Source organism: Arachis ipaensis, chromosome B05 (genome assembly GCF_000816755.2).
Source record: "Arachis ipaensis cultivar K30076 chromosome B05, Araip1.1, whole genome shotgun sequence".
Classification (NCBI taxonomy): Eukaryota; Viridiplantae; Streptophyta; class Magnoliopsida; order Fabales; family Fabaceae; genus Arachis; species Arachis ipaensis.
The window spans coordinates 133,676,275-133,691,242 of record NC_029789.2 but is presented as its reverse complement, the minus strand read 5'-3'; the positions used below and the strand labels follow the sequence as shown (position 1 = coordinate 133,691,242).

The 14,968-nt window shown below is 34.6% G+C and overlaps 1 protein-coding gene across 1 annotated transcript in view; it reads right to left on the bottom strand.

The window, feature by feature from the left end:
• Positions 1–3,374, bottom strand: part of LOC110272134 — a 4,965-nt gene extending 1,591 nt beyond the window's left edge. Inside the window, exons 1-6 of the mRNA XM_021123992.1 lie at positions 3,307–3,374; positions 2,791–3,166; positions 2,400–2,654; positions 2,036–2,156; positions 1,396–1,599; positions 828–883 (exon numbers count right to left, since the gene is read on the bottom strand). Of these exons, the coding sequence (XP_020979651.1) occupies positions 828–883; positions 1,396–1,599; positions 2,036–2,156; positions 2,400–2,654; positions 2,791–3,166; positions 3,307–3,374 (1,080 nt within the window). The remainder of the gene's footprint in view (positions 1–827; positions 884–1,395; positions 1,600–2,035; positions 2,157–2,399; positions 2,655–2,790; positions 3,167–3,306) is intronic.

Genomic DNA, 14,968 nt, shown 5'->3' with positions numbered 1-14,968 from the left:
AAAGGTATTACGACCTCTAAAACAAAAATTTAGTACGTATAGTAGTATGAATAATTGATTATAACTAGGAGCCTTCATAGAAAAGGGGGTAAACAAAAACCGTAACTCGAAAACGCAACACTCCGATCGATAACGCAACGAGCAAAGGATAAGCGAACGCGAGATAACATATATACAAAGGAGTGTCAAAAAACAAGAATATCAAGACTCAAAATCCGGCCGCAAAGATAACCGGTCTGAGCATAGTAATATATACAAATAATAAAATAAGGAAAACCCCAAAGAAAACCCAAAGGGACACAAATACATAAAACCTATTCTCCAAAATCTCCCATAAGAGGAGTCATCACAGTTTGTATTATTTAATGGAGATAAAAGTATCTAAACAAGATATATAACCCAAAACAGAGTCCCGAGAACAAAGGATCTTCGCTAATCCAGAAGTCTCCAGCATGCCTCAACGAGAAGCCTCGCGTCCTGCATCTGAAAACCACAAAATCCGCATGGGTGAAAACCAGAGGTCCCCAGCACGGCAACAGCTTCCACATATATAATACATAATAATAGAAGAAAGCCGAAGGCAATCCTAGAACTTCCTTCAGATAATATCAAAGCTTATAAACAAGCTAAACCGTAAGTGGCAACTGACTAAAGATTCTTCAGTCTAACTAATACTTCCCTTTTCAATTCCTTCAGACCTCCCAACCACCAGCAGGAGTATAATATAACAAACACAGTTATATCAGACAAGAGATATACAAATAAGAACATTTCTAGAATAAATTCTCATTTATGGGTTAATTAGCCGTTAATTAACTGGGTCTTACATTAGCAGGATCTACAGCTATTCCCTGCTTACTCACCACGTGACCGAGAAACTTCACTTCACTCTTTTAGAACTCGCATTTAGATAACTTAGCATATAACTTCCTGTCTCTCAGAATTTGCAGCACAGTTCGCAAGTGATTAGCATGCTCTTCCTCAGTCTTAGAATAAACAAGAATGTCATCAATGAAGACAATAACAAACTTGTCCAGATACGGTCGGAAAATCCTGTTCATATAATCCATAAATACTGTCGGGGCATTAGTTAACCCAAAAGACATCACTGTATACTCATAATGGCCATAACGCGTCCTGAAAGCAGTTTTCGGAATATCTTCATCTCTAACCATTATCTGATGATACCTGGATCACAGATCAATCTTAGAAAACACACATGCACCTGATAACTGATCCATTAGGTCTTCGATTCTAGGTAACAGATATTTTTCTTCACAGTGATCTTATTCAACTGCTGATAGTCGACACACAACCGCATACTCCCATCCTTCTTCTTTACCAGTAACACTGGCACTCCCCACGGAGAAACACTTGGTCGGATAAAATGCTTACCCAATAGATCTTCCAGCTGAGCCTTTAGTTCAGTCATTTCTAAAGGTAACATCCTGTAAGGAGTAATCGAAATCGGACCGGCTCCAGGCACCAACTCAATTGCAAATTCAACCTCCCGGTTAGGGGAAAATTCATTAATATCATCTGGAAACACATCTGGAAATTCACATACAACCGGAATATTCTCTAAACTCTGATCATCACCTGATACTCCCACAGTTAATAACATAATACCCTGATATTCAGTTCTAGAACAGTTTACTATCATAGAATTTAAATAGTAACTATTCACCACAACTTGTGCTTCTGACCCTTCCGGCATAAACTGTACTGACTTCTCAGAACAATCAAGCAAAACATGATTCTTGGATAACCAATCCAATCCCAAGTTGAGATCAAGACCAGTCATAGGCAAATAAATCAAATCATGCACAATTCACGTTGTTGCACTCGAAAGGAAACTTGTGGACATCCTATCCTAGTCACCATAGTTTCATGAGTAGCATTATATACTTTCAAATCATAACCTAAAACCACCATTCTCAGTCCTAACTCATTGGCCTTTTCAAATGCAATAAATGAATGAGTTGCTCCTGAATCAAATAAAGCATTCAAGATTTACCATCCATTTCACAATTACCTCTAATCAGTGTCTCAGATCCCTCAGCTCCTATTGTAGAAGTGGTGTATACTCTCCCTGGCTGCTGCACCCTACCTGTCTCATACTTCTTCTCTGGATAATTAGTAGCTATATGCCCGGGCTGTCCACAGGAATAGCATACTCCAAGTCCTAATCTGCACGGAACTTCAAGATGATACTTTCAGCACTTCTGACAATTCAGATCCTGCTATGGCTGCTTCCCAAACCTTTTTCCTTGACTAGCATTAGTATTCGGCCTTCTGTAATTATCTTAACCCTGAGTCTGCTGCGGAACAAAGCCTCCACGCTTGAAATTCCTACCTCTCAGAGCAAAGTTCCTCCCTGAAGGCCTCTAAAAAGGCACCCTCAAACTTCCTTTCTCTGCTGCCGCCTTCCTCACACAACCCTCAGCCACCCTACTCTTATTCACCAATTCAGAAAACACCCTGATCTCCATTGGGGCAACAAAACTCGGAATATCACTCCGAAGACTTCCTTCATATTTAATACATTTCCATTCAGCAAAATCTTCAGGCGCATCTTTACAGATACAAGAAAAGTGACATAACTCCTCAAATTTACTAGTATACTCAGCAACAGTTATCTGTCCCTGCTTTAACTACATCAGTTCAAGTTCCTTGGCATTTCTGGCTGAATTAGAAAAATATTTCTTATAGAATTCTGTTCGGAAAACCTCCCAAGGAATCGCAGCACCATCAGGCTGCAGGATACGTCGGGTTCCCTGCCACCAATACTTGAGCTTCGCCTTGCAATTGATAAGTTCCAAATTCAACCCATTGCTCTTCAGGAACCTGTTGGGCCTGCAATGCTCGTTCTATAGCCTGAATCCAATTATCTGCATCAATGGGAATTGAGGTTCCCCTGAATGTCGGAGGGTGAACTTTCAGAAATGTAGCAAGTGTCATAGGACCGTCCTCATCATTATTGTTCCCGTAATTACCTTGGTTTATCTGATTACCCAGTGCCTCAACTGTTGCCTGCATAGCTGCAGCCATATTTCCCAAGACAGCCATAAAGTCTACTGGATCAGTCCCTATGGGGGCAGGAGTAACGGTGCCAATCCTACCTCTACCTAGCCTGCGACTGCGTCCGTGAGTTGACATCTGGTCCCTATACACACCAAACAAGTGATATTAAGTTGATCAGCCTCAATATCGCAGGTCTAATGCTTTAAGTCCCAAATGCATGCTCACAAACGTTTATGCCATATATATCAGTCAGATATCCTAATAGCACATAAATACATATACAGAGAATCCATAGAAGCACAGTTAGTCCGTCTTTCAGGTTCTAGAGGAACGAACTGTTCTGATACCATAATGTAACACCCTACCATACTAAGCTTTATGCTTAAGTCGTAAAATAGAGGTGATGTGGTATTACGACCTCTAAATAAAATGAGTATATATATAATAGCAAAAGAATTATAATACGCTAGGAGCCTTGAAGAATAGAGGAAATAAAAATCGCGAAATAAAAGTGCAACGCTCAAGGTACGAGTTAACTTACGTGCTAAGAAAACCATAATTATTAAACATAAGATAACAGAAGTAGGAATAGAGTGCCAAAGATACAAAATAACAAGCTCCTAACTCAACCCGCGAAGTCAAGACTGGCCGGAGAATATTTACACATATATACATACATATCCATAACCCAAAAGTTCATGTACACAGTCCTTCCTTTCCATAAACCTCTAAGAGGATCTAAAAAGAACAAGTTATGCGGAGAGAAAACTAAGTACATATATATACATCACTGTACAGCAAAACTATCCAGTAACCACTCCGCTTCAAGAGTCCAGACGCCTAATGAGATGCCTCTCGACCTGCATCTGAAAAACAACAACATAGTATGGAATAAGAACCGGAGGTTCTCAGTATGGTAAAGGTGCCACACACATAATATATAAGGTCTTGGGAATGCCAGAGGCAATCCTAGAACGCCGACACTCAGATTATAGAGCTTAAAGTATTAATCAGAAGCCATAAAAATTGGTTTTCTAAGAGTATCTAAACCTAAACTTAACCTTAAATCTAAATCCCATACTGCCATTCCTCCATACCTCCAACTCCATTATACATTTCACAGACAAATAAGCAGATAAAGGCAACCACAAGTAGGTTACAAATACTGCAAGTAACAAATATTCATTTAACATGGCAAGTACAATTAGGCACACCAAATTAGAGCACAAGCAAGTAATTCAAGTAATATGCATATGATGCATGCCTGTCCTACGGCTAATGAGGCTCATCTGTCGGTTATCCAGCCAACCCGACAAGTCTGAATTGAACTTCGACTGTCCTTCGACGTGCATCTCCAAGAGTCTATGCATAGCTTTTTCTCAAGTAATCGATATTGCTCAACGGGGGTATCATTCCCAGGAATTTATATAGTGCCCAGTCACACTTACGTCGTAGGATCAAGAGAGTATCAATTTTTCTACCTGGTACACGTGGTGGCAAACCACGGCACTTTATCCAGGGAATCTCGTATCTCAGATTATTCAAATTCATAAGCCATATAAATAATTCAATTATAATTCATCAATATCCACATCATCCTCAATCGCATCTCATTCATCATCATACATCAATCATATTCAATTCTTATCCTTCATTATCACACCTTCCATTTCGTCCATCAATAGTTCCAATTCAAAACATAATTCATTCTTTTCTAAATGAATCAAACTTAAAACATGCTCATTTTCTTAATAACTCAAAATCAAACCATATAACCTTTGAATCTAAATCTTTTTAAATAATAATCATATAAACAAGATCTCTAATTTTTATAAAATTTCGGCAGCATCTCCTCTAAAACTCGGACTTTGCCACCCTTTTCGGGTCCAAACCTGTATTCTTTTCAATTCAACATACCCTTCCTCATCATCATAACAATCACCACAATAAATCTACCTCAGATCAACAATTAAACTCATAAAATATTCAAATCCAACAACCAAAATTCAACTAAGAATCATAGTTCACAAATCCTAGGCTTTTAACACAAAATACCTCATTATCACAACAACCTCCACAATAGTTATACCTCAAATCAATAATTCACCAAATCACCAATTAATCAACAAGCACCAAACCAACCATGTTCATCAACAGGATACTAAGTATTAAATATACACATGCAATCTAACTTATCCTATGGTCATCTAGCCTAAGTTTTCACAGAACATTATATATTAAATGCAAGAAACCTAAACCATACCTTGGCCGATTTCCACGTAACGACCAAAGCTATTTATTCAAAATCAAGGAAGCCCCTCAAAATTCAACTAATCAACTTCCTCCAAGTTCCAGTATTCACAATTTTAAGCTCCAATTATTTATTCACAACCTAATACACATTCATAACAAATATATATCCAATTTAATACTCAAAGCTCAAATTCAATGAAAATAAAATAGAATTATCGTATCCTCACCTTACCCAAGCTTCACATAAGCAAAAGTGAACGTTTCCCTCAAGCTAATTGGATCCTAAAATATCAGAAATCAAAGAAATTCAACATTCCTTCTCAAATTTTGAAAATTGGGGGAAAGAAGAGACTGAGGTGAAATAACAAGTTACCTATGAAATTGTTCTGGTAGAAACGTAGAGCTCGACGCGGTGAATGCGTGGCCGTAAACGGTGCGGCAATTGGAGCTCAGATGGAGAAGTTACGAGATCGGAAACCACCATAAGGGTTTCGGGAGCTTTTCTCGTTTCTCCTCTCCCTGGAAGCTGAAAGCTTCTTTGTTGTTGAAATGGGGAGAAGACAAAGCTTGGGTTCACTTAATAGGTTGGTCCGGTTGGACCGATGGCCTGGTTTGGGCCCGGTTCAATCAGTTCGGCCCGTTCGGTCCAATTTTGGACCGTTTTCTTCGAAATTAGTGTAAAAATTCTCATTTCGATGAGCTTTATCCTAATTTGATAAATATTCACATTTCTAATCTTTCTTATTGAAAACTAATTTATTGACTAATTATCTACTAATTTAACCAGGGTTTACAATAATACCCACACTTAATTGGCCCTAAGATTACTCACTTTCTTAAGTAACACTATCATATTTTCAATATCTCAAACTTTCTAACACTCATATGAAATAATAGAACAAGAAGAACTTCACATAATCTTATCTTTTTCATTTCATGGAACATACAATACACAAGGCATATGTGCCTTTATATAGACAATGCTTCCTACTAAAATAATAATTTATAAATCCCAAATCAATTTTGTAATGACCACTATTTCATGAGTTGGCTTCATGAATCATCTTTCAACTTGTATTCATGTAGTTTTCATAATCTTCTAATTTCAATTCAATTTGATTTTAAATTTTTTCAATGTTGTAGCTGTACTATTCTTTTGAATGTTCTTCAAAAATCTTCAAGCTTTCAATATGTTAGCTTCTAGCAATATCTAGCTAATTGATGATTATTGTATTCAACTCAAACTTTGCTTCTTCAATTCTTTAACCATGTCTCATGAAAATTCTAATCCATGCAAGTTGATAGATAGCACAAGAAGTTTGTAGAATCTTGGTGATGAACTATGAACTTGTAACCACTTTGAATTCAAATTGAATTTTGCCTTTGACTTTTCTAAACTTTTGTTACTTGCATACATCTTGATTTAATTTTCTAACATTGTCTCCCTAAATCAAGCTGTAGGATTTATCATTCCAAGCATCTTCTTCAATTTGTAAAATAACTCGGTCTTGAACGGTTTTGTAAAGATATCAGCAACTTGTTCTTCAGTTGGACAATAGTCGATCACAACTTCTTTCTCATTTATCAACTCTCTGATTTTATGAAACCGAATATCAATATGCTTCGATCTTCCATGGAATACTGGATTTTTGCAAAGTGCAATAGCTGACTTGTTATCACAAAATATTATTGTTGGAGTACTTTGTTTCTCGTTCAATTCCTCAAGAATTTCTTTTTGCTGATTGCAAATGGTTGGTATAAGGCTCCTCCATAAATCTACGAAGCAAACTAACTCCAAACACAATATCTGGTCTAGTCGCAGTCAAGTACCTTAAACTTCTAATGAAGCTTTTGTAATATGTAGGATTTACTATTCTTTCTTTATCTTCTCTCAACAACTTGAACTTCTCTTCGATTGGAGTAGGAACTGGTTTTGAATGTTCTATTTGAAATTTCTTCAAAATATAATTTGCATATTTCTTCTGAGAAATAAAAATTCCATCATCTTTTTGAACTACTTCAATGCCAAGAAAGTAAGACATCAATCCCATATCTGTCATTTCAAAGTGCTTTATCATAGCCTCCCTGAATTCTGTAATTAACTTCAAATTGTTGCCAGTAAGATTAAATCATCAACATAAAGACACACGATCAAGATATCTCCATTTTCAACAAACTTGATATAAAGAATATGTTCAAATGGACATCTTCTGAAACCATTCTCAATGAAATAAGAATCAATCTTTTTATACCACGCTCTTGGTGCTTGTTTTAACCCGTACAAAACTTTCTTCAACTTGTAAACTTTATCTTCTTTTCCAAAAACTTCATATCCTGCAGGTTTCTCAACGTACACTTCTTCTTCTAAAGTGCCATTTAGAAATGCTGAATTAACATCCATTTGATGTATCTTCCACTTATTTTGGGCTGAAAGTGAAATATCATACGAATAGTGTTTAATCTAGCAACAGAAGCAAATACTTCAAAGTAGTCGATACCTGATTTTTGTTTGTATCCTTTTGCAACTAATCTTGCTTTGAAATGATCAACTTCAACGTTGGGTTTGTACTTAGTTTTGTAAACCCACTTTACTCCAATCGGCTTCTTATCTACTGGTAAATCTGTCAGCTCCCATGTGTCATTCTTTTCAATGGCATGAGTCTCCTCATCCATTGCTTTCTTCCAATTGTTGTCTTTAGAGGCTTCTTCAAATTTCAACGGCTCACAATCTAAAAATAGAGCAAAATTTATGATTTCTTCATCGGACGGATTGTTGTCATTGTCAACTTCATAATCTGCTAATCTAGCAGGTAGTCTCCGCTCTCTTTGAGGTCTTCTAGATGATTCTGGTTGTTCGGTTAAGTCCGGTTGTCTTTCTTCTTCATCATCACATGTATTTGAAATTACAATCGTCAAATGTCACGTCTCTGCTGATGATTACTTTCTTTGTTTCTGGATTGTACAACTTGTATGCTTTTGAGTCTGTGCTATAGCCAATAAAGATACACTTCTCGCCTTTATCATCTAACTTCTTCCTTAATTGATCTGGTACGTGGACATAAGCGATACACCCAAAGACTCTGAAATGATGAATGGAAGGCCGCTTTCCACTCCAAGCTTCCTCTGGAGTTTTATCACGAACACTTTTTGTTGGACACCTGTTTAAAATATGAACTGCTGTTGCGACTGCTTCTGCCCAAAACTCTTTAGGCATTTGTTTTGACTTGAGAATGCATCTGACCATATCCATGATGGTTCTGTTCTTTCTTTCAACAACTCCATTTTGTTGAGGAGTATATCTAGTTGTTAGTTGGTGTTGAATTCTGTGTTGCTTAAAGTATTCTGAACACGCAAGATATTCTGTTCCTCTGTTTGTTCTGAGAATTTTGATTTTATAGCCACTTTGTTTTTTGACAATTGCCTTGAATGTCTTAAAGATATCACATGCTTCCGATTTCTGCTTCAGAAAGTATACCCATATATATCTACTAAAATCATCAATAAAAGTGATAAAGTACCTGCTACCACCATTACTTGGAACTTCTACAGAACAAAGATCTGAATGCACAATTTCAAGTAATCTTCTAGCTCTCCATGACTTTTCTGTAGGGAATAGATCTCTGTGCTTCTTTTCCAGTTGACAAATCTCACAAACACAATTGGGAATATGAATCCGTGGTAGGCCAGAAACAAGTCCTTTCCTTGACAGGTAGTTTAGGCCAGAAAAATGAAAATGTCCAAACCGCATGTGCCATAGCCAGTTATCATCAAGTATCATAGAGCTCATGCAAGAGGGATTAACATGTTGAATTTTTAACGGAAACATTCTGTTTGAAGTCATCTTTGCTTTATCAATGAACCTTCCATTGTTGTTAAATACAGTGCAATATCCATGATAAGTTATCATCTTATATCCCTTCTTAGATAATTGCCCCATACTCAGTAAATTGTAATCAAGTTCAGGAGCATAGAAAACATCTGGATTATCATCAGTATTTTGATGCTGATTTTCTGCAACGTGTGCTTGATTGTTATTCACCATTTTGAATATGCAATCTGCTACTTTGTGTCCATACTTTCCACAATGAAAGCATTTGAAATTGGTTCTTTCATGATAAAAATTGCCTCGACCTCCTCCTCGGTTGACAGGCCTGAAATTCGTTCCATCTCTTCCTTGATTAGGTGGTGTAAAATTATTGTAACTTCCTTGGTTGTAATTTCTATGACCTCTACCTCTGAAACTTCCTCTGCCTCTATTTTGAAAATTAAAACCACGACCTCGTCCTTCTTGTGTACGACTTGATTCTGCAACATTGTTTAAATTTACTCGACTTTTCAGGGCTTTCTCGGTTGATTTTTCTGACTTCTCTAGTATTCTACTGATGTGGCTTTCTATGGTTCCTTGCAACTCTGCAATCGTCATAGTATCCATATCGTGGGACTCTAGTATCGTAGTCACCACATGCTCATACTTCATCAGTATGGTGCGAAGAATTTTCTCCACCACTTTGCTATCGGACATATCTTCTCCATAGACTCATCTTATTGACAAGGTCTGTAGCACGAGTAAAATATTTCTCAACGGTTTCTGAACTAGACAGCTCATACCTTTCATATTCTCTTCTGAAAGACTGTAGCTTTGCTTTCTGAGCTTTATCTACGCCTTTGCATGATAGCTTCAACGTGTTCCATGCTTCTTTTGCACTTTTGGCATTTTCTATTTTGCCAAACACTGTATAATCTACACCTTAGTGAATTTGAGATAGCGCCAATTGATCTCTCCTCTGTTGGGCAGCATCTACTCCTTCTTGCAAACCCGATTCAATGAAATTCCATAGGTTCTGCGCCTTCAAATGGGTAGACATCAAAGTCTCCCAATAACTTGGGACCGGACCACATAATATTGAAAGTGTTTGACATACCAACTCTATGAATAAACAACTATGTGAGAACTCTCTCACACCTCACAAACTCTCAAACACCAGGCGCTGGATTAACCGGCTCTGGTACCAATTGTAAGTATAATACCCACACTTAATTGGCCCCAAGATTACTCACTCTCTTAAGTAACACTATCATATTTTCAATCTCTCAAACTCACCAACACTCATATGAAATAATAGAACAAGAAGGACTTCACATAATCATATCTTTTTCATTTCATGGAACATACAATACACAAGGCATATGTGCCTTTATATATAGGTAATGCTTCCTACTAAAATAATAATTTATAAATCACAAATCAATTTTGTAATGACCACCATTTCAGGAGTTGGCTTCATGAATCATCTTTCAATTTGTATTCATATAGTTTTCATAATCTTCTAATTTCAATTCAATTTGATTTTGAATTTCTTCAATGTTGTAAAATGTTGTAGTTGTACTATTCTCTTGAATGTTCTTTAAAAATCTTCAAGCTTCCAATATGTTAGCTTCTAGCAATATCTAGCCAATTGATGATAATTGTATTCAACTCAAACTTTGCTTCTTCAATGTTTCATAAAAATTCTAATCCATGCAAGTTGATAGATAGCACAAAAAATTTGTAGAATCTTAGTGATGAACCATAAACTTGTAACCACTTTGAATTTAAATTGAATTTTACCTTTGACTTTTCTAAACTTTTATTACTTGCATACCTCTTGATTTAATTTTCTAACAACCTTCAATTTCTTTTTTATTTTATTTAGGGTTTTATTTCATTGTACAAAAAAAATTACATAAATTTTTAATAATGTTAACATATTAATAAAAGTGAATTATTGAACCTTTCATAATGTTTTATTGAATAATAATATAAAATTCTTTTATATAAAGCCGAGATAAAAAATAAAATAAAATTATTTATTTGATTTGTTTATTTGGCCATTCGTATTCCTTTTAGGGGAAAAAGAAAAGGCTAATTGTTTTATATAATTTACTCAAAATAATTATTAAGAGAGATCTAAAATTGATCTTGCATGATCGATAATCCTTACCGATTTATTGTATGTAAAAGAAAAAGTCTCAGAAATTAATACTTTTATTAAAATTTATTCAAAATGAGATTATATAAATGTGTAATCTTATATAATTTCATACTATTAAAAATATTAATTATAATTAATTGATCACTATAACTTATAAAATGTGCCCCTAATACTGCTGATAAGAAATAATCGTGTTCTCACACTACAGACTACACATATTTTTTTTGTCACTATACACTACACATATATAATACTACTCATCTCTATTTCACTCACTAATAATATTGTATATTGAGGATATTTATAGTGTGTAAGAGGAATAGAGGATTCATGTGATCCTTTACGTCTCTTGCAAGTATTTTCCAATGACTTAAAAGATCTCTCTTTGTATAATTACACACAATATCACTTTTTTATACAGTGATTTTTAACTAAATATTTTGGCTATTTTCTATGATATGTTTAATTGTTATTAAAAAAATTAGACTGTGTTATAATAATTAATATTAACTTTTTTTTAACTCTAGTGTGGAAAACTAAATAAATTAATTTTGGTAAAGTTACATTAAATTGGTAAATTTGTTTAATTTATTTTAAAATTTTAGTATATTATTCTTAGTGTAAAACTAAATATTAAAATGTAACTTGCTAATTTTATTATTTTCTCGTGTTTGTTTTGAAATATTCACTTTATAGAGGATATATGTTTATTTATATGAATTCGATTGATTGTTGAGATTTTCTGATATTACTAAAAAGATTAATTTGTGTACCTATTGTTTTGATTGTTGAAGGTTTTGCCGGACAAAGCCCCATGATTTTTTGTCGATCTTTTAGAGGATTTTTCACAATAAAACCTATGTCTCATGTTATTTTTAGATAAAATATATTTTTTATTCTTAATATTTGCTATTTTTTTAAATATTTCTAACATTTAGTTATATTTAATTTTTTTTTTAACATTTTCGATTTGTGTCAAAATTACTCCTAGAGGTTGACTCCATATAAAATGTTAAGAATAAAATTAAAAACTTTCAGAGATAGTTTTAGCACAAATAAAAAATTTTAGGGACAAAATTCAATGAATCAAAAACGTTAGAGACAAAATTGAATTAAATTAAACATTTGTAATATTTTTAGTATTATCTATTTGATAGTACAAATGGTAAAAAAAATATTTTGGTAGTTCCAAGCAGTGTTATTATAACCGGATTGGACCGGTCAGTTTGACCGAAAAATCGGATCCTATATCAATCTGGTTTGATATTTGGACCGTATAAAGAAAAAACTAGTACAAATTAGTCAAATTTGGTAAAAATTGGTCCGATCGAACCGCTTGGTATTGAAAATTTATTCAAAATTCTTGAGGCAGGATTCGAACCAAGCTGCTCTTAACTTTATCAATATATATGCAAATTTATATATAATAAAATATTTATTGTTCTTATTCTATATTATTTTAAAATAGCTTGAAATTCTTAAAATGTTAGTGAAAATATATATTTTAAATTTTAATTTTAAATTTTTAACTATTTTTTATTTTTATTTACATAGGACCGAGTCAATCGATTCAACCAGTGACTCACCAGTTGAACCAATAACCTAGTATCCCAGTAATCTGATCGGTTTAATCACCGGTTCGGTTCTGACAACTATGGTTCCAAGGCTTCGATTTTTCTAACTTTAAGGATTGATTTGGCCTCATTCTCCCAAATAATTGCACATCAGCTACATGTGATATCTGCTATAACACAAGGTGATGAGTAACATGTCATGACCTTGGTATCAAAGCAGGGATCTTAGTACCCCTGCAAATTCAAAAAGGTTGACGTAATAACCATAAGCAATCAGTTACAAAATTGGCTGCAGCATAAATGCAATATTTAAAGACACATTTAAGTAAAATTGAAGTTCATGCCTATGAGGAATGGCCCATAATCTAATAACACAAACCCTAACAAACCAATCAAGTTTTCAGGCATTCACAACCTGCAACATAATGCTTAACCATTTTTTTTAAACAACAACAACAACAATAATAATAACAATAATCATCATCATGGGAAGCTTGCAATCGAGGAGTTCCCAGTGATAGCAGCGGCCAAGGTTTTGAAAATCTTAAGAAAAATGAGACAATTGCTTCATGTAATTCAGGTATTTTTTTACTAAATTCTTAATTTACTATAGCAAATTTTGAGCACCAGCTTCATCTAAGTACATTATTGATTCTCCTCTAGTTTTATCCAAACTTTTTCTTTTCTTTTTTTTATTAATTATCATTGTCTCAAAATACCATTTTATATATAGAAAAAAAGGACCTTTCATTCTGTTTGTTATTCCGATGATTATTAAATATTATGTTGAAATTTTGATACAAATAGTTGGACAATTGTTATTGTGGTACCACTACCTTTATGATGAATTAATTTCTAGCGTGTTTTTTTTTTGGTGACTAATTTCTAGCGTGTTTGGTATACATTAGAGCTCTTGAAAGAATAATATTACTAATTTTCTTTTATTTTTTGTAAAATAAATGGTTGGATGTTCTTGAATTTTCCAAAATAGTGTTTTTTCGATTGAAACTATTAAGTATGATCACATATCCTACTCGAATGCATGAGGAGAAGATTATTATAAAATAAGAGTGACAGTTCTTATATTATAAATAAAATATCAATAAAAATTTATTATGTAATGAGCAAATATCTCTGGCAGGCTACTCCAGACAAATTTATTGGATGATAAAAGTATAAAACCCTATATGAAGGAGTATGACATAAAAAAAAAAAGGTAAAAGATATTGTTCTCACTCTCTTAGGTGGAAATACACTACATTTTTTATTTTTCATTTTACACACTTCTAAATTCTAGAGTAAATTTGAATAGGAAAATGCTAGGGGGATAATGACTTTGTTGAACAATATGAATAACTACCAATCAAATAAAAACATACTACACTTCCAATTTAACCCTCTAAATTTTAATATTAAAATAACTATCTGTACACTAATAAAATGAAGGGATAAGTATGATTTCGGTCACCAACGTAGACGCTGAAAATTTATTTCGTTCCCGACCTTTTTTTTGCTCTAAAATGGTCCCCAAAGTTTCAATTTGTTTTAAAATCGTCCTTCGGACGAAAATACCCTTCTCCCTTCACCCCAAAATCAACCACCAACCCCACCACCAGAACAGAACCACCACCACCACCAGAACCCACCACCACCACCACCAATTTTAAAATCATCATAGTCGTCGTCATCATCATCATCATCAGAAATCTACAACAATATTTCACAACAAATTTTAGCAACAACAATATTCCACAACAAATTTCACAAAATTCAGAAATTTCACAAACAAATCCAGTTTCCCACCACCACCACCACCAGAACAGAAACCTACCCTAACCAGAACTACCACGACCACCACCACCAGTATCATCATAGTCATCATCATCATCATCAACAGAAAAATCAAGCAACATGCACTTTAAACAATAATCAACAACCAGAAATTTCACAAAAAATCCAGTTCAGAAGAAGAAGAAGAAATGGTGGTGGTGCTGGTGCAGGGCGGCAGGGAGGCAGGGCGGCGTGGCGGCGAGAAAGAAGAAGAAGAAGAGGAAGAAGAAGAAGAAGAAATGGTGGTGGTGCGGTGGTGCAGGGCGGCGAGGCGGCAGGGCGGCGGGGAAGAAGAAGAAGAAGTGGAAATGGAAA